Here is a 23,761-nt window from a genome sequence, read left to right as displayed (position 1 = left end):
CTTTTGGAAACACACATTCCAATAAAAGTATGCATTCATATTTTATTTAAATAATATATACTTTTAAAGTTATTTTAAATATATATTTCAGTATGCAATGAGGATAAAATAGTTTCAGTTATTGAAGTTTGTTTTTGTTTTAAGCTTACCTTAATATTAGCATCCTTATCACTGAGTGGAACAAATGACTTGTTTCTTTTATTTTGGTAGGACTTTTAATCTTTTGTTTCATGTGGGTTGTAGGTGGAAATGAGGAATTATGTTGTTAGGTTTTTCTTGGGAAAATTGACATCAGTTTTAACCCAGTTCACCTATTCATGAGCCTCTTTTCAAAAGTAAGATTTTTTCATATTTGGAGTTTTAGTCTAATTTAGACTTTTTACTTTGGATATTTAAGCCACAGGGGTAAGTGAATGGTTTCAGCAGCCCAGATATAGTTGATTTGGTGTGTACAGCAGTCCCCCTTATTTGTGGTTTTGCTTTTTACGATTAAGTGTTAAATGACGTGCCACTGTGTTCTGAGTAGCATGGTGAAGTCTGGTGCTGTCCTGCTCTGTCCCTCTCCTGGGCCTGAGTCATTCCTTTGTCCATCCTTAGTAGATAGATGTCTTGGTTGTCAGACCAACTGCCCAGACAGAGCTTGTGTTCAGGTAACCCTTATTTTACTTAATAATGGCTTCAAAGTGTTATGATGCTGGCAATTTGGATATTCTCTTACTGTGCCTAATTTATAAATTAAACTTTATCATATGTAGGTGTGTATAGAAAAACAAAACAAAACAAAACCTATGTGGGGTCTGGTAGTGTCAACATTTTCAGGCACCCACTGGGGTCTTGGAAGGCATCCCCCAAAGATAAGAGAGGGCTATCGTTTTTCTCTTTGGTCATCAGACTGGAGCAAGTTTTAAAAGTTGATTTAAACCTTAAATTGGGAGTTAAAGTTAATTTTGAAAAAACATTATCAGCTTGTTCAAAATTTAAAAGTGGGTAAGAGTATAGTTGTTCTAAAGAAGAAGTTCGTTCACTGCTTTAATTCTGTGTTTTTGTTTGTTTTCCTTTGCAGAGAATGTAGCTGGTCACTACATTTCCCCCTTTCATGATATTCCTCTGAAGGTGGACTCTGAAGAGGTATTGTTTTAACTTGTTTGGGGCATGAAAATATCTACTTCTAGTATCACCATAAGATGCTTTTTGGAAGCATTTCAAAAAGAAATGTTTTGGTTGGCGGTAGAGAAGGGCAGAGGAGAATTAGCATCAGTTATCTTTGTAACAGGATTATAAGCCTTCTTCATGAATTAGAATTTGGAAAAGAATGGGTTTCTTCCGGGAGAACTTGGGAAGAAAGAAGTGTTAGTAGTCTATGAGGCTTAGAATTTGGTAGCAAATAAAAATTTAAGGTTAAGAATTTGGAAGGTTAACAAGAGGCTTATTTTTAATAAGAATAGTAGTGGTATTAGTCATAATAAGATAGTAACATTTGTGGATTATCTGCTGTTTGCTAGCCACCATGTCAACATATGCCATTTTATTTAATCCTTATAAATTGCTATTATCATCTCCAAGGACACTGGAGCTGAAGCGTCCTTGACTTGGACACTTTGTCTAAGGTCACATAGCTGGTGAGTGGCAGAACAAGGATTTGATTTAGCATTTCTGACCACAGAGTTCATGCTCTTTAACTACTCTACCAGATCGATGCTAGAAAGATACAGTTGGAAAAATGGTAGTCTTTGAATAGCTATTCTTTTAGAACCTAAAATTACTTGAGAGGTGGGAGGGTAGATGGGACGTAAGTCAGGTTGGAGGGCAATCTGCTGAAGATGGAACTAAGAGGGACTCAGAATATTGGAGCATTCCTGGGGCTCTCCTGACTAGTTGGCGAGATGGCATCATTGGTAATGGGTGTTAGTAGTCACCTCAACCTTGGCAGTTCTTTCAGTAAGATCCGAGTAGTTAAGTGGCTTATTTCATTACCACATTTTTCAGTGACCAGAACTACATTCCAGGATGAGATTCCATGGGGCTGGTTAGTGGGGTTGGGTTTTCCAGAACCTTGGTGGGATCGGTGTGGAGCAGAGGCCAGGGAAAAAGTGGGAAGCTGCTGCAGCTGCAAGTCTGGTTTGACCTTCCCAGTGGTACCTCAGGGGCCGACTGCCACGTGTCACAGTCAGGTTATGGAACATGGGAATAGGATGTATGCCGCCTCCCGGGTCTTCACGGGGTTGGACTCTCCATAACGATGATAACGGGGGGCAATGAGAGCCGAGAGTTACCGAGTGCCCCTTGTGCTTAGCCAGGCACTGTGCTCAGAGCTTGACTTGCATTGTTTCAGTATGTCCAGGGCTACTGTTACCGTTTTTATTTTGCTAATGAGGTGAAGTGCCTTGCCCATGGTCACAAACCTGGTCTGTAGTGGAGATGAGACTTGAACGTAGGACTGTAACTCCACAGACTGTCATTTTTTTTTTTTTAATGTTTCTTTGGGTTTTATTTTAAATAATAGAAGGTGTGAAGTCAAGAAGACAGTAGGCAATGGTGACTTGATCCAGTAAGCAAAAGGAAAGGTATTTTATTCTAAACTATTATTTGCAAACACATTTAAAACTATAATCATTTCCTATAACATCTATAAAATTTTCCATAAATAATTATCCCAGAGACATCCAAGGAAGAGGACGTTCAGCAGCATCCTCTACAAAGTCTGTATCTTAGCTGCTCTTGTGTAATCCTTCTAGCTCACTACTTCTGAGTAATATTCAGCTACAGGACAAGGAGTCATGTAATCTGGAGAGAGAAAGAAACCGGCGAGAGAGCATAAAGAACTCTAGAGTACTGTGTGTGTCTCTGAGTGTGTGTGTGTGTCCATGTCATGGCCAATGAGCTGTCCAACCTAGGTATCTCACATCTCCCAACCACTCTCTTTGATTTTGGCTTAAAGAGGGTGCATTCCTCTATTATTTGTTAATTAATGTATTCATTCAGTAAACAGTTATTGCATGGTTACTATGAGTCACAGTATTTCGAGCACTAGAGTTGCAGTGGTGAATAAGGTGAATGTAGTTCCTTCTCAGCCAGAGGAGACTAACAACCTGGAAATAAACAAGACAATCAAATACTGTAAGGTGCTAGAAAACCAGAGGAGAGTAGTGAAGAGTGACTACTGGTGCTGCTTAGCGGGGAGCGGTGCACTGTGACAGTCTCTACACCTCATAGCAGTAGCAGTGATAGCAGTATTATATGGAGGAATTGTGTAGTAGGTCGGGGTGTAAATGGAACAAAGAATGGGCTTCCTACATCCCGCTGAGTAATAATACTCTGCCTTAGGAGGATGGGTTTGGGGGAACATGAGATTTGGGCTTATGAAAAACTGATAACAGCAGAACAAAGTGAAACAGGTTGTGCGAATGAATTCTGGGCCTGTGGAGATAGGTATACACAGTAGCTGTGTAAATAGGCTTCCCTTGTTCCCAGACATAATGATTAGAGAACTCTTGCACCTTATACTTTGGGTGGTGGTATTTTAGGAAAAGAAATGGTGTATCAGGGCTGACTTGGAATAATTGTTTTTCTGTTTGTTTCCTTCGTTAGCTGTTTCGGTGTGTAAAAGCTACATATAATGTGTGAGCATTTGTGAATGGTGTAATTTTTCTTCCCAACCCGCCGAATAATGCTCTTTTAATTTACAAGTGCTTGATGGAGACTTGGTAATCACACCTTGGTGGAAATCACAGGCAGGAGGGGCAGCCGAGTACTTCCATGGCTTGTTAGTCACACTCCCTGGAGTTTCATTTCAACAATGAAATGACTGTTTTAAGCATGATTACTGGAAACTGCCAGTCTTTCCTTAAAGACTGAACTGAGCCTTTGCTTATTTTGTAAAAACTAGGAAAATATACTTGAAAGAGATTTGGCTTTTCTAATAATTTGTTTTATGAAGCGCTGAAAACTGCATGAGTTTTTGATGCTCATGCGCTGGGGGTGTAAATGCTGAGGAAAACTGCACTGGGCATTTGGTGGATTCTCTTTTGAATCAGGTTTCTGGAAACCTCTGGTGGAATGTTTATACGATAGGCATATTTTTATTGCTGTACGGTCAATACAGCTGTATTTGTTCATGAAATATTAGAGTCAAAAATAGCATCTTTTAAAAATTGAAGTGTAGTTCATTTACAGTGGTTCAGGTATATAGCAAAGTGATTCAGTTTTATATTTTATATATATATATATATACACACACACACACACACACACACATACACACACATATTCTTTTCAGGTTCTTTACCATTATAGGCTATTACAAGATATTGAATATAGTTCCGTGTGCTATACAGCAAGTAGGTCCTTGCTGTTTATCTATTTTATATCCAGTAGTGTGTATCTGTTAATCCCCAATTCCCAAGTCATCCCTCCCTGCCTTCCCCTTTGTTAATCATGTTTGTTTTCTATGTGAGTCTATTAATATTTCTGTTTTTATAAATAAGTTCTTCTGTATCATTTTTTAAGATTTCACATATAAATGATAGTTTATGATATTTGTCTTTGTCTATCATACTTCACTTAGCATGTTAATCTCTATTTCTATCCATGTTGCTGCAAATGACATTATTTCGTTCTTTTTTATGACTGAGTAATATTCCATTATATGTATATAAAACATCTTCTTTATCCATTCATCCGTCAGTGAATATAGATTGCTTCCATGTCTTGGCTATTATAAATAGTGCTGCTATGAGCATTGGGGTCCAAGTATCTTTTCAAATTAGAGTTTTTGTCTTTCCAGAATATATGCCCAGGAATGGGATTGCTGGATCATTGGTGGCTCTTTCAAGGACTCTCCGTGTTGTTCACCAAAATAGCTGCACCAGTTTCCATTCCCACCAGTAGTGTCAGAGGGATCCCTTTTCTCCACACCCTCTCCAGCATTTATTATTTGTAGGCTTTATTATGATGGCCATTCTGACCAGTGTGAGATGGTACCTCATTGTATTTTTGAATTGCATTTCTCTAATAACCATCTTTTCTTTTATAGGAAAATGGCATTCCTACAAAAAGAGCACGAAATGATGAATATGAGGTATATCTAAAGGTTTTTATTTCTGTGTATCACTTATATTGTCTTTTAAAGACCCTGATGGTAGTCTGCATTTGTAAAGTGATGCTGAATTATTTTCCCTCGCAGAACTTATGAATGCATCCTGATGTTTTTATTCTAGTCTCTCTTTAAGGCAGCTAGGGACAATATTACCATTTTACTTTATTCCCTTATGGTAAAATATATGTAACATGACATTTACTGTTTTATTTATTGTACACTTTTTAAGTGTACAGTTCAGCGACATTAAATTCTTTACCATGTTATACAATCATCACCGCTATCCATCTCCAGAACTTTTTCATTTTTTCAAACTGAAACTCTGGACCCATTAAGCAATAGCTCTCCACTCCATGTCCACGCAGCCCCTGGTAACCACTGTGCTACTTTCTGTTTATGAATCTGACTATTCTAGGATCCAGGAATATATGCTATATTCCAACTATATGCTAAAATAAATACATTCTAAGTCCATCTTTCAAATATATGACTGTCAAGCTTTTAATTGTTCTTGACTTAGGACCAGAACATTTGACTGATATCTGTCTTCCGATTTCTTTCTGTTGATGCCTTTTTATCTTGCTGATTCCAGGAAACATTTCCTGCCTCTTAGCCTTATTTTCCCTTCTTAATCTTATTGCCCTCTAGTCTCATCTGGCTGAAACTTTTGATCCCAGCCTTTGAATCTACTTCCAAGCATAGCTGTGGGGCTGTTTAATTCCTATCAGCTTTTTGTGCCCCACATCTTGTATTTTACTAAACTGATGTTTTTCAGAATGGTCCTAAACCATCTGCATTGGAACTGCTTAGGGCACTTGTTAATATTTCAGATTCCTGGTCCATTCCATATCTACTAAATTCATGCGGACTGGGTAGTCTTCACATTTAAGTGTTCTGTGCTCAGTCACTCAGTTGTGTCCGACTCTTTGTGACCCCTGGACTATAGCCCTCTAGGCTCCTCTGTCCATGGGATTTCTGAGGCAAAAATACTGGAGTGGGTTGCCATTTCTTTCTCCAGGGACTCTTTCAGACAGAAATCGAACCTTTGTCTCTTGCATCTCCTGCATTGGCTAGTGGATTCTTCACCAGTGTGCCACCTGGAAAGCCCAAAACCAGTGTTCCAGGGCATCCTGTACACTCTGAAGTTTGAGAGTCATTGCTCTTCATAATGGATAAATAGACATTCAGGGGCTCAAGTCTTTATGGGTTCTTAAGAGACTGTGAGTGTTAACCTGTAAACAGTTGTTTCAGTGGCAGAAATGTTTACTGTGTATATATAGTAGTAGTGCTTAGTCAGTCAATTGTGTCGGAATCTATATGACCCCATGGACTATAGCCCGCCAGGCTCCTCTGTCCATGGGATTCTCCAGGCAGGAATACTGGAATGGGTTGCCATGCCCTCCTCCAAGGGATCTTCCCAGATCGGACCCAGGTCTCCCGCATTGCAGGCAGATTCTTTACCATCTGAGCCACCAGGGAAACCAACTTAAACTTTATAATTTTTAGAACATAGTTTGTGTGTTGGTGACTACCTGATTTTTGATTTGAGATTTTTTTTTTTTTAATTCTTTTCTATTTCCCCCACCCCTCAGGCCGTGGCAACTACTTTCCTACTCTCTTTCTATGAATTTGGCTTTTTAAAACTTTTCAGATTCTACCTGTAAGTGGTGCCATGCAGTATGTGTCTTTTTCTGTCTGACTTCTTTCACTGAGCATAATACCTTCCAGGTTCACCCATCCTGTCACCAAGAGCAAGATGTTGTCCTTTCTCATGCTTGGATACTATTCCCTTGTATATATAAAAAATGTACTTGTTCATTTGTTGACAGGCACTGAGGTTGTTTCTGGGTCTTGGCTATTGTGAGTAATGCTATAACGGGCTTAGGAGTATAAGTATCTCCTCGGTATCCTGTTTTCCTTTTTTTTTGGATATATATACACAAAAGTGGGATTGCTGGGTTATGTGGTAGTTCTATGTTCAGTTTTTTGAGGAACCTCCAGACTGTGTTCCACTGTGACTGCACCAGTTCACATTTCTACCAACAGCGCACAAGGGTCCCTTTTCTCTACATCCTCGCCAGTACTGTTATTTCTTATCTTTTTTCATGGTAATCATTCTAATGGGCATGACCTGGTATCTTATTGTGAGTTCGATTTGCTTTCTTTCCCTTGATGATTAGTAATGTTGGCCATCTGTTTGTCTTTTTTGGAAAAGTATTTAAGACCTGTGCCCATTTTTTTTTTTTTTTGATGGATTGGTTTTTCACTATTAAGTTACGTGATTTCTTTATATATTTTGCTTATTAACCCTTTAACAGATATATGACTTGCAACTGTTTTCTTCCATTCCATAGGTTGCCTTTTCATTTTGTTAATTGTTACCTTTGCTGTGCAGAGCTTTTTAATTGAGTATGTTCCCACTTGTTTATTTTTGCATTTGTTGCCTTTACTTTAATGTCAAATCTAAGTTTATTTGATATTTTAAGGGTTAGAACAAGGATAGAAGGGTTATTTCCTTTCTTTTTACACCCCAAGAATATAGATAATGCAGTGTTAGAGAATCTGCCTGCCAATGCAGGAGACAAAGGTTCCATTCCTGGGTCGAGAAGATCCCCTGGAAGAGGAAATGGCAACCCACTCCAGTATTCTTGCCTGGGGATTCCCATGGATAGAGGAGCCTGGCGGGCAGTCCATGGAGTTGCAGAGAGTCACACAGCACTGAGCACACACACACATAAAATCTACTGACTGCTTTTTCATCCTTTTTTCCCCCTGTAATAAAAATAGGAGGGAAAAAAATAGAAAAAAGAACTGAAGAAAGAGGTAAATGTCCCTAACTCAACATTCCGAATTTAAAACATGTCCCCTTGTGTCTTTGTGATTTTCTAATAAATTTCAGCAGGCCACTTTTGGTTTGTAATTAACATTAATCTTAGAATAAACAGACTGACATTGGCTTTAAAAAATTACAGGTCATGTGCATTTTAGCCCGAGAGAAAAAAAGCAGACTGGAAGTACACTCCTAGTGATCAGGAGCAAATGATGAGGAAGAGTGTAGCTTGCAGGCTTGAAATTCAAACCTGATCCATTGTTCTCTTGGCGTAATTCAAGTCTCTGTGAGGGGTTTTGGTAGGTGTCATTCTGTAAAAGGATTGGCACTAGCTTTGTCTTCTCTGTCACCTCAGAGTATTCATCTGCATGCATTTCTTCTCTTATAGCCAGACTTTCAGGGATGAATAAATTATGTGAACATCTGCCATTTACTTGGGTTTTTCTTTTTAACAGCTACTTCAGACATATTTAAACAGGTGCTGGGGTACCTCATGAAAGAGCATAGAAAATGAAACATAACGGCAGGCCTGTATATAAGGCTGCTAAGATAGATATGAGGCATATTTCTCAGGAGCAGTTGTTGAGAGTGCATTCTCAACTTTGTTCTTTATCTCATTATGAGTGTGCAGTTTTGTCGTGGTAAACTTCAGTCTCATCTAGAGAAAACCATCATTATTTCTTTGGCTTGATTTATTTTTAATTGTGTAAATGGCATTCTTTGAGTTAACAGCATTCCTGTTTCACTAAGAAAACCCCAGATATTGTTTAGCAGTGCTTTAAACCAGAGGTTCTCAACTCTGGCTGCATATTAAAATTGCTTAGAGAGCTTTTAGAAATAAGCAATGCCCTGGCTTCACCACAGAACCACTGAATTCAAATATGTAGGAGATGGGGGCTCTAGAAATCTCTTAAAAAAAAAAAAATCAATTCCAGCTCTCCAGGTGATTTTACTGTGTGGCATAGTTGAGAATAACTATATTTAATCACTGCTGCTCAAATGATCTGTGGTAAAAGATAGTTTTTTGGTTTATTTCTAATCTTTTGTGAACTGATATTGATACTTTAAAAAATTACAATCAAAATGAACTATTAGAAAAACTTAATTCAAGTTCCAAATACTTATTAATAGGTCTGACAGTCATAAAAATTACTTGGTCAAATTGTTATAAATGTTTCTAAAGGAACTGGTAACAGTCAACTTGCAGCTTAGCCCTGGTCCATGACCACACTTGGATGAAGACTGTTTTAAACCGTTGCTTTGATAAGTTGTTAGTTACTGATATCAGAATGGGAAGCAAGCCAACTTTAAGCATAGACCTTTTCTCTCTCTTTTTATAAAATAATTGTGTTTATTTTTGGCTGCGCTATGTCTTCTGTTGCTTGGGCCCTCTCTAGCTGCAGCGAGCAGGGGCTCCTCTCTAGCTGAGGGGCTCCTCTCTAGCTGAGGGGCTCAGGCTTCTCATTGTGGTGGCTCCTTTTGTTGTGGAGCACAGGCTTTAGGGAGCATGGGCTTCAGTAGCTGCGGTTCCTGGGCTCCAGAGCACAGGCTCAGTAGTTGTGGTGCATGGGCTTATTTGCTCCTTGGTATATGAGATCTTCCCAGCCTAGGGATCAAATCCATGTCTCCTGCATTGGCAGGCAAATTCTTTACCACTGAACCACCAGGGAATCCCTAAGGCTTTTTCTTTGTAAGGCCATTACTGTAGAAAATTATTTTTAGTCACCACTGATCTAGAGTTTCCTTTGTTAAGTAGGCTACAAGTTCAGAAATGGTAAAAAGAAGCAGTGGTTCTTTTGTAACTTTAGGGAATCCGAGATCACTAGATAATGTAAGCTAAGCTTTGTTAACTCTTTGTAAGCTTTATAACTACCTATACTGATGGCCTCAATTTTACATTATGGTAGAAATAACTTGGATTTAAATATTTTTTTATGATTTTCAAAATATTTTACTTCTTAATTGTCTGTGTATTTTCATTTAAAGCACATAATTGGTCTTCACAACTTTGTGTGGGATGAGGACAGAGATTATCACACTTAAACTTTGCAGACTGGAAAAGTGAGACACTCAGCGCTCAACTTTTGTTTTAGTTGGAAAGAAATTGAAACACGTTTCTTGGCTCCATTCTGATTCTGTCTCTACCTTGAAAAGGTATTTCCAGAAATGTAGCAACTTCTAACACCGTGCAGTAGTGGTCAAGTAACATAAGCAGGCTTAAATTCTGTTATATTTTAACCAACTTCTCTAATTTTTTAGTAGGAATTTAAGGCATAGGCAGACATATGATGCAGACTTTTTACATTTTTTGTAGGAAAAAAATAAAACATTCTCATGCAGGAGATAAGTGAAAAAATAAAAGATGACAACATTAAAAAAAATGTTTGCTTTGTTGTTTTTTTATATTGCAGAATGTGTTTAACATGGTTGTGGAAGTACCTCGGTGGACAAATGCTAAAATGGAGGTATGAAATATCCTATTAGCATCAAATGGAATAATTACTAATGATATAAAATTTTGTTTTAAGTTGTTTATCATAATATTTTGAATTTGGGATGGTTGACAAGTTTCTTTATAATGGACAATGGAAAATATTCTTGTAAACTTACTTTGAATCTATTTTCAAAAAAGAAAATATTATTCCAAGCTGAATTTACACTTTAAAGAGAATATATTCTTTTTTGCCTCTCTATTTTGTTATACACATATTTATTTAATTTTCCTTGACTCCTGTGTCTTTGAAAATAGCAAATACTTTAAAGGTTTTCTTAAATAGGTTCTGAGATGTATTTTGTTCATAGACACAATTGCAGCATATTTGGGGCAGACAATTTTGGTTCCTAAGGACTTAATTCTCTGAGGAGTTAAAGTGTTTTTCTGGCCAACTCTTGATTTCTGAGTACTTTCTAAGAGCATCTGGTATTCCCCTGGTTGGTTTTTAAAATTAATAATTTTTCTTGATTTTTCTTGATAGGTGTGAACCTATCAAGAACTTCCCTTTTGCTTTTCAGAATTTTATTGTTTCATCTTCAATTAAGTAAGATCCCTATTTCTGAGTGAAATTTAATTTATGGTACTTTGTTTAGTTATCTAAGTTTTCTGCAACTTTGGATGTGAAGGTAGGTATTATTTTACATGTTTAAGTTAAGATAGTTTTATCAGTATATGTTTTGCAGATTCTATATTTGGAGAATTATTTCTCTAAATATAAAATAGTAGGTTTTTTGGTTAATATTTTAATAGGAAAAAGTAATTAGATTCTTCTTTTGCTCTTCTTGCTTTTGGTACAAGTTTTATTGTTCTTGGCTACTCTCTACCTCACTTGGGTGTAGGATCAAGAACCTATGAGATCTTACCTAATTTAAGCAGTGTTTATTCATTCAAACATGGCTTCAGTTATTTTTTGTTTACTTTTGTAGGATAGTTTTTTTTTTGGCATGGCAATTTGAATATGTTTGATTGAAAGGTAACTTTGAAATGAAATCACTTAGTGAAAAATCTTTATTATAAGATTGATGGTAGAAAACCCAAGTAGTAACAAAAAGCAAGTTGATTAATCCTTAGCTTCTTGCCATTTCAATAATATTTATTATTTGTGTTAAAAATAATGAGTTCATAAGTAATAGAGTGCCAAAATATATTATCTGACGTTTCCTTTCCAGTTTAATACAAAACAGTAAATTAGAAATAAGAACCAGCTTATTTTTAAAGTTATCTTTGATCAATAAGTTGGAATACGAATATTTAGTCTGATAATGGCAGATTTAAAAATCCTGTTTGAATATAGGATTAACCATTTTATGTCCCACACCCCTTTTCTCCCAAAACCTGCTTAGATTGCCACGAAGGAACCACTGAATCCCATTAAACAAGATGTAAAGGATGGCAAGCTTCGCTATGTGGCAAATATCTTTCCTCACAAGGGTTATATATGGAATTATGGTGCCCTCCCTCAGGTAACATTTTTGTTATAATGGTAAAACTTCTCTGTCTTCTGAAAAAATTGCCTTGTAAATCCTGTGAACTACTTAAATTTAAATTGAGGACATGTCAGTGAGAGATTTGTAAATTTAAAATTTTTTTAATGTGGAATTTTATTGTATCAATAAATTTTTTTTCAAACTGTATATATGTCTGTACTCAGATTCTCAGAGTTAGGTATTTAGAATACTCATATTTGGCATTTTGAACACATTTCTTTTTCTGAGCTTGGCTATTAATATTAAGAGTCAGTGGAAAATATTTTATCTCCTTTATTTGCAGTCATTTTTTTGGATATGACAAGTTATGCTTGTATATACCTTCATACATGACAGCATGAATTTTATTTTTTAAACTTTAACAGATGAACCTATTAAATTGTTACCTCTTTCAGAACTCATTGTGAATTGAATAAGGCAACTTAATTATATACTGTTAAGAATTTATGACTTTTCAGTAGGAAGCAATGAAAACAATGGCTAAGTGATGGTAAAGCAGCATTCCAATTAGAGAGTAACACTTGCTATTTGCTTTTCTTCCTTTTTTCTCCTTTTTTGTTTTTTTTTCTTATGTTTCCTCATTCCTAGGAAGTGGTAACTCCTTCCAGATAATTTAGTGAGTAACACTCAGAATATGCAGAATCAGAAGTCTAGGTTTGGAGACGTAGAGAAGCATCTGCCTTTATGTTTATAAAAACCTTTAGAGCATCTGTCTATCTGGATATTTTTATATTTTAATTTTGTTTATTAATTTTAATATTTTGTGTGAAATTCCAAGATGCTATTTGGGAAATATCTGAGAAAAGGGGTTCTTGTTTTAACTAACTCAAAAAAAAAAAAAAAAACAAACAAACCAGCTGCCCTTGTAGAATAAACAGTTGCAGGAAAAGAAAAAAGAAAATTGTTTTCTAAAGAGTCAGACTGCCTTTGATGGCAGTTAGACCACCCACATGGATACATTCTTGGTTAAAACAGGCGCTCCTAAAATGGTGTGCTAAGAATGAGGATGTTTGTTGAAACTAAGACCACAGGATTTCTGACTTCCCAGGTGCCTAAGTAGACATTCTGTTTGACCTGGCAGTGAAAGGGTGAGAACCTTTTTGTTAAGCTTAGGGGATACTGTCTGCAGAAGATGGAGAGATGAGGAGAGGGCCTAACAAGCCACTGAATTAAAGGAAGACAAAAATAGACCTTTGAAAAGTAGAGTAGTTGTTATTTAATTGATCAGTCGTGTCCAACTCTTTGCAGCCCCACAGACTGTAGCCCTCCAGGCTCCTCTGTCCATGGGATTCCCCAGGAAAGAATACTGGAGTGGGTCGCCATTTCCTTCTTCAGGGGAAAAGTAGAGTAAGCAGAGGATAAACTAAAGTTCATCTATTTGTTTATTTCATTAAACATTTATTAAGGATTTATGTGCTAGACTGTATTTAGGTGTTGGGTAGACACAGAAAAATGAGATATAAATATAAGATTAGTGCAGCATAAGTGACTAAGAATGTTGATTTTAGAGCCAGCTTGCCACCTACTAGTAATGTGACTTGGGCAAGTTCTTTTGTTTTTCTGGACCTCACTTTCTTCATCTGTAACAGAGAGATGATAAGATACTGCATGTGGTCCTGTTGAGGTTAAATGAGTTATTGCATGTTCATGTTAGAATAATGCCTAATGGACAGTGATCACATTGTTGTTACCACTGGTACTTTTACTATTATCTGGTTTTGTGTGTGTTTTTTTTAAAGCATTTATAGTCTCCTGGAGGTGGGATGATCAACAACTAAATTAGTGCCTACAGTGGAGCATAATAGATTCTAATTAACTCATCTTTTATAGTTCATCTATTTAAAGTTATGACATATTTTTGTATTCTGCTGGATGTGTTTGAATGTTCAAGGTGCTCTTACATGCTATTATATTAGTCTGTGAGGTGCAATAGTTCTTCAGCTAGAGCAGGAATTAGACTCTTAATCTTGGTTCTTAATGTCCTCTGCATTCACCACTGCCTACTGAAATTTCATACTCCACCTAGTATCCAAAAATACCATTTTTGTCCATATGAGAACCTTTTAATGCCTTCCTATTGCTGAAAGGATAAAAGGAAACATTCCTAACATAGCTCCTCAACTCTTTCATGGTCTGGCCCTACTTAGCCAGCCTTATTCTGCAGCCTTTGTCCTCACTTCCCTCCCACGACAGCAGCATCTTCAGTGTCTCGAGTTTCCCTTGTCATTTTCACACCAGCTCTTCCTTCACAGAGCTGTTCATTTCTTCAGGACCCATTTTTTGAGTACCTGATGTTTGCCAGACCATGTTCTAAGTACTGGAGGTAGAGCAGTGATATCAGTGACAAAAATTCGTATGGAACTTTTATTCTAAGAGACAGACAAAAAAAAAAAAAAGTAAGAACGTATAGTATGTCAGATGGTGGTAAGTGTGTTGGAGAATAATCAAATAGGAAATGGGTCTAGGGTGTGTGGGAATTGTTGCAGTTGGGAGGAAGACCTCAGCGCGGAGCTATTTTCTAACAGGAGACCAGGAGAAAGTGAGAGGGTGGCATCTTAGAAAGTGAGTGCCATCCCAGGCCATTTAGAGGAGCTCATCAAGAAACATGAGGTATAAAAGTCTAGAGGTGGAGGGAGGGCTCGTGTGTCTCAGAAAGGAGGCCACTGTGGATAGGATGGAAGTGAGGAAGAGGAAATAGACCTATATTCTCTCTGCCATTTTTAACCAGAGATCTTTACTCTTTTTAAACCTAAACTGATGGTGGTGGTGGCGGTGGTGGTGTGTGTGTGAGAGAGTCTTCAGCAGAAAAATGTACCATAGATTGCACAGAAGTTAAACACCAAGCAAAAATAACTATATTGATTCATGTTTATATAAAGTTGAAATTAAGCCAGTTGTTTATGGACAAGGTAATGTACCCAACTGTCTGAGCAGTGAAGAACTCACCTGCCAATGCAGGAGATGCGGGTTTGATCCCTGGGTGGCAAAGAGCCCCTGGAGAAGGAAATGGAAACCCACTGTAGTATTCTTTCTGAAATTTCATGGAAATTTCATGGACAGAGGAGCCTGGTAGGCTGTCACAAAAGAGTCATACACAACTTAGTGACTAAATAACAACAAATGTACCCAATATTTTTTTTGCATCCTTGTCAACGTTAAGACAGAGTGAGCCTGTTAAATTGAAAGCCAGCCCCTGGCGCATTTATGTTTTTGATCTCATGTCCAGCCTCTCCTTCTGCCCCTCCTCCTGCTCCCTAACCCCAACACTGACCTCCTCATGATTCCTCTGAGGCTCTAGGCATACTCCTGCCTCAAGCTTTCACACTCACTGTGTCCCCGGCTCGGGATGTTTTCCCAATGTACACAATGCCCTCCTTCCTTCAGTGTTTGCTCATCAGTTGCCTCCTTCATGATGTCTGCCTCTAACATCCTTTACTGTTTTAACCCCATGTACTCCCATCGTTCTTCCATACTTTTTTTTTTTCCCTTTTCCATTACACCTGTCAACTTCTGACACGCTATATAATTTGTGGTGGTTTAGTCGCTAAGTCATGTCCGACTCTTGAGACCTCACGGACTGTATGTAACCTGCCAGGCTCCTCTGTCCATGGGGTTCTCCAGGCAAGAATACTGGAGTGGGTTGCCATTTCCTTCTCCAGTATATAATTTACTTGTTAAGTTTATTGTAAATGTGTTCTAGTTAGAATGTAGTCTCATGAGGGCAGGGATTCTGTTTGTTTTGTTTGCTGTTGTCTTTCAACTGCCCTGGTTAGTGTCTGGCACCGACTTAGGCGATCAGTAAATATTGGGGGAAAAGTGAATCCATGAATGCACGGTGTGTGTTGCATACGGTTCGTAGGCATGTGTGGGTGGTTGGATTTTGCTGTTCTCTTGTGATACATCTTTTAACAGTGGGGAATTTGTTCAGAGCAGTTACCAAGCCAACCGTGCTTGGAAGAACACTGAAGCAGCAGAATACTGTTTAAGCAGAAGCCTCTCCCATGTAGTCACCAGTGCGCTCTCGTGGTTGCAGACTTTCATCTGCCTAGACTGTGTAACCCTACTGATAACTTCTCCTGCACTGGCGATGATGACTTCCTCAAAGTTTGAGTTTGGACTGGGCAAAAATCATCTTTCTTTGTCTTCCCCTAATTGTTCATATTTCCCACATATTATTCAAGTGTTGTAACTTTCTGTGTAAATATTTAGAAGACTCATCTGAATAATGTCAAAGGACTAGAATCACTAACTTCAAAATTTCTTCAGTCTTAACTGGTATATCATTGTGTTATCATTTTGAACTTCATTATAATTTGGTTCATTGACCCCAAGTTGCATTTAGTACTACTTCTTAGCTTTATAACCTGGAACCAGTGACTAAATGTAACCAGGCCTATTTGTTCATCTGTGTCACCCTGCCATCTACCCCACAAGGCTATTGTGGACTTCGAATGAGATGACCAAAAACAAGGTTAAGCCCTCAATGAGTGTTTGGTGGTATTATCTCAGTGATGACACTGTTGCCACTGATGTTAGCTGCTACTAGTGGAATAGCTTTTGCTCCAAATTGAAGCTGGTGAAGTACCGGTAGAGGCTGAGCACATCTTACTTGATTTGGAGATGGGAGTTCTGATTGATCAGGAAGTAGTACTCAAGAAGTCTGTATACTCAGTTCTGTACCATTCAGTGATATTTTGGAGAGACTGAAGGACCAGAGCATGGTGATTACTGATGTATTGGTTAATATTTATAAGATTGTAAAGTAATGATCTCAGATATCTGCATGAGGAAGAGTAGATTTGTTTTAGGTTAGATCAGTAATCTGTGTATATTGAGTTTTTTTTTCATAGCTTTATAGCTATGCTTTGTATTAGTTTAACATTATTTGTACTCCTGAGAGATTTTTAAACTTTTTTTAAGCTTTTCATGAATCTGTGCTAAAATTTTTCTGTGTACATAATATGTATACATATATACTACTAGGTATATGCCTATAAGTCAGATTGCTAAGTTCTGAGTTACATACCTGTTTATTTTACTAGATATTCCCAAATTGTTTACAAAAGAAATTGTAACAATATGCACTCCTACCAGTAGTAGCGTTTCAGGCTTCTTACATAATTATGAGCATTTAATGTTATCAGATTTTTAAAGTTTTTGAAATAGCGCCTCATTTTGGTTTTAATTTGTATTTCTCTGATCAGATTGGTTATCTTTTCATGTATTTATAAGTCATTCATGTTTCCTCTTAGAATTACCTGTTCCTGACTTTGACCCATTTTTATTGTTTTGCTTTTTCATACTTAGTTGTAAAAAATTATTTCTAAAGTCTGGATGCTAGCCCTTGTCAGTTTTGTGAAACAAATATTAAGAATAGGGATTTCATCTTCTGGATATTTCTTTGCTAGCTTGACTGCTTTTCAAGTTGTTTCTCTGCCTAGTTTTAAGCCTAGACACTTAAAACTCCACTAGAGGGTATATTTAAGTTTTAAATTTGTCAAGATTTCTTCTAGTGATTGCTTGAAATTATACTGTATTTTCAAGTTAAGTTAGAAATCATTTAGTATGACTCTCTTTTTGTGGTAAAAAACCAAGCCCTGAAGATATAGAGCACTAAATGCGGAACTAGAAATAGAAAGAACCAGTATGGTATTTTTTCTGGTGAAGGAGATCATGAAGAACTGGCCCTAAAATTGACATCGTTGTTATAGGTTAAGAATTTTGCCTGTATGTATTTATTTCCTCAATAGAAAGAACTAAATTGATAGATAAAAAATGCAATTGGAGTTTCTGAAGAGAAAGAAGACAGTTTTTGTGTCAATACGAAGAAGGACTTTTGTAGAAAAATTAACTCTGACCGCAGTGGGTTAAGTTATTTCATTAATTTGTGAGCTTCCTGGTTACTGGTAGTATTTATGCAGATTATGAATGACCACTAACAATCATAGAATTCAGAGATAGGATGTATCTAGCAACTGTCTTATTGAAGACCTTCTTTTTATAGGTGAGGATACTGAGGTCTGAGTGTTTTGGCCTAGGTAGTTTGCGGCTAAAATAGGACAAGAATCTAGGTATTGTCCTTCAGGCTGCTGCTGCTGCTAAGTCGCTTCAGTCGTGTCCGACTCTGTGTGACCCCACAGACAGAAGCCCACCATTGCCATTGCCTTCTCCGAGTGACTTCTAGCTTATCACATTTGCTCCCTTCTGCAAATGAGAATGAGGTTAAGGAAGGTTCAGGAAAGGATTCCTGCCTTAGAAAGGAGGAACCTCCCAGATATTTTCTGATTCTGCCTCTGGGTTTTCTAATTCCACTTTGACTTTACTTCCTTCATGGTTTCTCCAGCACAGTAAGATTAATTTTGTAGCATTTGTGAGAGATGCTACACTACTTTTTAATATGGTGTTCTTTAGGGTATTGAGTATGTCTTGTTAATTTATGTTCCTAACTCCTGGCCCAGAGTAGATTATCAATAAATATTAACTCATTGAATGGATGCCTGGTAATAGAAAATAAAAAGCAGTAAGGGCAACAGTAGGAAAATACACTTAAGAGATTCTGAGAGTAAGAGAGGGAATTTAAAGGAAGAGAATCATGAATAAAGTTATATCTGAAAATAATTGCAATTCAGTTACCATACTAAAATTTAGGCTTTGTAACATAATGATTTGAAGAAGGCAGTGGCACCCCACTCCAGTACTCTTGCCTGGAAAATCCCATGGATGGTGGAGCCTGGTGGGCTGCAGTCCATGGGGTCACTAAGAGTTGGACATGACTAAGCAACTTCACTTTCAATTTTCACTTTCATGCATTGGAGAAGGAAATGGCAACCCACTCAAGTGTTCTTGCCTGGAGAATCCCAGGGACAGGGGAGCCTGGGGGGCTTCCGTCTATGGGGTTGCACAGAGTCGGACACGACTGAAGTGACTTAGCAGCAGCAGCAGCAGCAGCAGGAACATAATGATTAATACCAAGAGTTCTCATCCTGTTGCATCCATTTAGAATCTGAGTGTGAACAAGTTTAAACTCTGTGCTTCAGTTCACTTATCTGTTCAATGGGGTTAATAGGTGGCACATTCTTCCTGGGATACATGTATGTTTATGTGTGTATGTATCACTTAGGTTAGCTTTCACCTGTAACCAATATGTAAGGTTAACAATGGTGTTTACTATTCTTATATTAATTATGCTAGTATTTGAGGGTAATGAAATGTAGTTAGACTTACTGTGAATGTAATTAGACTTAATGTAGTTAGATTTACTGTGGCTTTTTTTTTTTTTTTTTTTTTTTGGTATGGTAAGTAAGCTTATTCCTGAATATGCTATAATTAGAATCAGAAAGAAAACATTACAGTTTATCTATAGGGACAGGAGGAGAAGGGGACGACAGAGGATGAGATGGCTAGATGGCATCACCGACTTGATGGACAGGAGTTTGAGTAGACTCCTGGAGTTGGTGATGGACAGGGAGGCCTGGTGTGCTGCGATTCATGGGGTCGAAAAGATTCCAACAGGACTGAGTGACTGAACTGAACTGAACTGATAGGGTTTAGCTCTAAGTAGCATTCCTTTTTAATTATCTATGTAAAATTAGAGGAGCCAGGCTTAGATAATCTGAAATTCTAGATAAGATTCTTGAGATGATGTTCTCTGCGTATCTTATAAATCTGAGAGGATTAATTTAAGGGAACTTATACAGTTCTATTCAGAATCAGCTAATTATGAGGGTTTTGAGGAAGGATGGTGTATAAGGGATCTTTAAACTTGATAATAAATTTCTGTTATGCTGTTCATTTATAAAAATGCCCATGTATATAGTTTGTAGGCAACAAGGTGTAATCTCTTCAGAAAACTAAAGAGTTGACATCTTTTCATGCTTTTGTCAAATTCTTGAGATTTGATGAAAAGGTGGAGCGTCTTTTAAATGGAATGAAATGAGACAAAAATGAAATTTTCTTTTCTTTGGCAGATACTCTCTTGTTCTTTAGTTTATGAAGGAAAAACTGGGTTTGTTCTATTAGAAGTCATTTAAAGTATAGGAAGTTTATTTTCAAACCTGGAAAGCAAGACCCAGTGCTGTTACCATGTCAAAGAAAGCAAAAATGGAGGCAGCAATTCAGACATTTTGTAGAAACAAAGGCATAGACAGCAGGAACATTGGAACTGAAGCTCCAAATAAAAGTGAGCATGAATTTAGACAATGACTAAACTTGCAAGAAGAGTGTGTTTGGAAATACCACCCACTTTCATATGTGATTATACAGACAAATGAGAGACAGATGGGAGGAAATAGTATAAATCTGTTTTAATTATTATGATGCTTAAGAATGTACTGCCATGTTGGCATTGAGTCTATTTAATTTCTGAGAAGTTTTTCCTTGTATTATGACTTATCTGTAAAACTTCATGATGATGTGGAGAGATTGTAGAGAGTATTAACCTATATTCCACCCCTACTTCTGTTTTTTAGACTTGGGAAGATCCCCATCGAAAAGATAAGAGCACAGACTGCTGTGGAGATAATGATCCTATTGATGTTTGCGAAATAGGCTCAAAGGTTTGTTTCATAGAGTGTTGTTCTAACATATGTTCTACTTTAGTCATGCTGTAAAATTTCAGTTCTTTTCAGAAGGCACCAGTTCTTCAACTCATCAAAGTTCTTGCCTGTTTATCCCTCTCATAAATGAAGTGAAGTCGCTCAGTCATGTCCGACTCTTTGTGACCCGATGGACTGTAGCCTACCAGGCTCCTCAGTCCATGGAATTTTCCAGGCAAGAATATTGGAGTGGATTGCCATTTCCTTCTCCAGGGGATCTTCCCAACCCAGGGATTGAACCCGGGTCTCCCACATTGCAGGGAGATGCTTTACCATCTGAGCCACCAGTCCTTTTTTGTATCTTTACTTCCTTCTCTTAAACTATGTGTTGGTAAACCCTAGCCCATGGCTAGTCAAATCCAGCTTACCACCAGTTTTTATAAAGAGCACAGCTCCGGCCTTTCATTTACATGTTGTCTGCGCTGCTTTCGCACCACCACTGCAGTTGAGGAGGTTGGAAGAGATGTTACAGTCCGCGAAGTCTCAAGTATTTGCTGTCTGTCCTCTTACAGAATGAGTTTGCTGAGTCCTGCTTCGTTGTCCTTGCCCATTATCCAGGCAGGATGTTCAACACTGATGAGAACTAGCTGGTACTTTTTTTGTGTGCCTGCTTCCAGGCTACTGGGGACAAGCAAAACTTCCACTCTCATAGGTTACTACTACCCGCAGAATTCTGTGTGTCTTCGCTCACATTCTTTCTCCTGTTTTCTGCTGCCTTTCTCGCCAGTATTTATTGTTCTCTGTTAAACTCCTTGTACTTGGTTCTCACTCTCAGCAGAGCATGTTGTCTTTAATTTTGTAGAGCTCCTGGAAACCTGCAGATAAGCATCCCTTTACTTTCCCCTTAGGCTCTCAAACAGATGTGTCTGCAAATACTCCTCCTTCCCTTCCTTCTGTTACTGAGACCAGGACTTCCCTGGGCTCTCAATCCTGTCCCTTCCTGCCGTTTGAATGACACTGTTTTCTTGACTCTTCTCTGTCCTGTATTTACAACTGCCCTTTCTTTATTAGGGGCTTCCCTGATAGCTCAGCTGGTAAAGAATCCGCCTGCAATGTGGGAGACCTGGGTTCAATCCCTGGGTTGGGAAGATCCCCTGGAGAAGGGAAAGGCTACCCACTCCAGTATTCTAGCCTGGAGAATTCCAGGGACTATATAGTCCATGGGGTCACAAAGAGTCGGACACAACTAAGCGACTTTCACTTTCACTTTTCTTTATTGACTTCCTTCCATATTCCCTTTCATAAGAAGACTTGTAAAAAGAGGAAACACTCATCTCTATCTCCTCCTTCCCACTTAATCTTCAGTCAGTTTAAAATTGTTTTCATCCCCCCATTATTTCAATGAAACCGCTCTTACAAAGATCATCGGTAGCTTTCTTTTAACCAAATCCAACCTGCCCATTTCATATGTTTTGTATAACTTGAATTTACCTTGGAATTTTATGCCTTTAACCTCATCTTCCTTCTGCTATCAGTCTCTTTGCTTGACATCAGTTGTATCAGAGTGACTTGGATATCCTCTAATTCCTCCTTGGTTTCTTTTGTAGGCTGCTTTTCTTCTGCCTGCTCCTTAAGCATTGCTTAGCTTGAGAGTTGCACCGTTGTTCAGCTCTTTTTCTCATGTGAGGACTCCCTTGGTGATCCAGTCCCAACCATTTGTGGTTTTGCTCTCAAATTACTATCTCCAACTCAGACCCACATTCTCAGCTACCTGCATTTACACTTGACTGTCTCCCAGGCATCTCACACTTGTGTCCCAAACTGAATTCCTCATTTCCTCCTCTCCACCTTACTCCTCTCAGTGAAGGACACCTGTCTTCCTTCCCTCCTCGCCTTCAGATTCTTGAGACAGAAACTGAGAAATCTTACAGATCACCCTTTGCTTCTCTTCATCTCATTAGTCTTGAGGTACTGACTCTGTGACCTAAACGGGCTTTAAATCTCTTTTGCATTATCACTGGAGCTAGCTTTGTCTAGTCCTCAATTATATTGCACTTGAATTATTCCTGCCACGGCCCAGTTTCCTTGCTGCGTCTTATTTTCCCTACCATGATTCATAGCAGACTGTTCTCCTGCTGTGTCCTTGTTTAGGCCTTGTCCCTGCTTTCTGACTTTCTCTCCCGCCGCTCCTTGTTTGCACGCTGCCCTGTAGCTGTACTACCCTTTCAATTCCCGTAACGTGTCTGCCCTCACTCAATACAGGCCTTCGTACAAACTGTTCCCTCTGCAGAGTGGAACACTCTTCTTCCTTCACTTTATCTTACTTCCCCCTTCTTTTTGCTGCACATCCTTCTGCTCATCCTTTGGATCTCAGCTCTAGTATCACTTCTCGGAAGTCTCCCGTTACCCGCCGTAGACTAACATACTAGCTCTTTGGTCTGTGGTTCCTTGGTACTAACTGTCTGTGTTGTTTGCCTCATTGTCTCCTCTCAGATGGCTGTGAGCTCTCAGAAGAGAAGACCCACCATTGCGGTGTTTAATTCAGTGTCTGGCAAAGAGCATGTGCCTAATGGAAGACATGCCAAGTGTGGTCACTGCTTGAGTTGTATTCTTCTAGCCAAGATCAAATCAGTTATCTCTGGAAATTCATATTAGCACTTTTAGGCGTCCAGACTGTTGTTTTAGTAAATAGTTTCCTCTGATTCTTCGTTGCTTGTTTATGTGCCGTGATGCTTTGTTACTCTCTTCTTTCTTCTTTGTCCTCTTCTTCCTTATTCTCCTTTCTTACTCCTGTTTCGTCCTCTTCATCCGCTTCTTAGATTTTCTGTGCCCTCTTTCACTTTTTATTCTTCTGTTTTTCCACTTTTTTTCTTCCTTATACTCTTCTGTCCACCCTCTCCCTCCCTCTTCTCTTCCTTCCCCCGTCCCTTTCTCCTTTCCTGCAGGAGAGATCTGTATCCAATCTTGATTTCTAGTTTTATACCCAGATAAGGACAGACAGGCACTAGAGTTCGTGTGTGTGTGACTCTAGAATTCCTCTGTCTCTCCAGCAGAAAAATGGCCAGATTGTTTGCTTTAGTTCAGATTAAGCTATAGTTGAGAAAATTTTTTGGACATTTTCTCTCCAGAGGGATAGTAAAGGATATATAAAATGCATAGATTAGAAGGAAGAATATAACTATTTTAACGAGTACCTCCTCTCTTCTATCTTATAATAGATGCTCTGTTATATTACTTTGGTCATTTCCCTGTGTCTTCTTTTGTGATAAGAATGGTCGCTAAATTAAGTAACATTACATTGATAGAAAGGTTATGTAGTAG

General features: G+C 38.2%; 1 protein-coding gene across 3 annotated transcripts in view; it reads left to right on the top strand.

Annotated features, from left to right (window-relative positions):
• Nucleotides 1-23,761, top strand: part of PPA2 (inorganic pyrophosphatase 2) — a 217,184-nt gene that overhangs the window by 138,784 nt on the left and 54,639 nt on the right. Inside the window, exons 2-6 of one of the 3 annotated variants that reach the window (XM_055587872.1) lie at nt 1,064-1,128; nt 5,033-5,077; nt 10,337-10,390; nt 11,763-11,882; nt 20,375-20,461. In XM_055587872.1, the coding sequence (XP_055443847.1) occupies nt 1,064-1,128; nt 5,033-5,077; nt 10,337-10,390; nt 11,763-11,882; nt 20,375-20,461 (371 nt within the window). The remainder of the gene's footprint in view (nt 1-1,063; nt 1,129-5,032; nt 5,078-10,336; nt 10,391-11,762; nt 11,883-20,374; nt 20,462-23,761) is intronic. The other 2 variants (XM_055587874.1, XM_055587873.1) reach the window with 2 other exon arrangements.

The sequence above is a fragment of the Bubalus kerabau genome, chromosome 7 (assembly GCF_029407905.1).
Source record: "Bubalus kerabau isolate K-KA32 ecotype Philippines breed swamp buffalo chromosome 7, PCC_UOA_SB_1v2, whole genome shotgun sequence".
Taxonomy (NCBI): domain Eukaryota; kingdom Metazoa; phylum Chordata; class Mammalia; order Artiodactyla; family Bovidae; genus Bubalus; species Bubalus kerabau.
The sequence above is the reverse complement of the archived record's forward strand: the minus strand, read 5'-3'. Positions and strand labels throughout refer to the sequence as shown.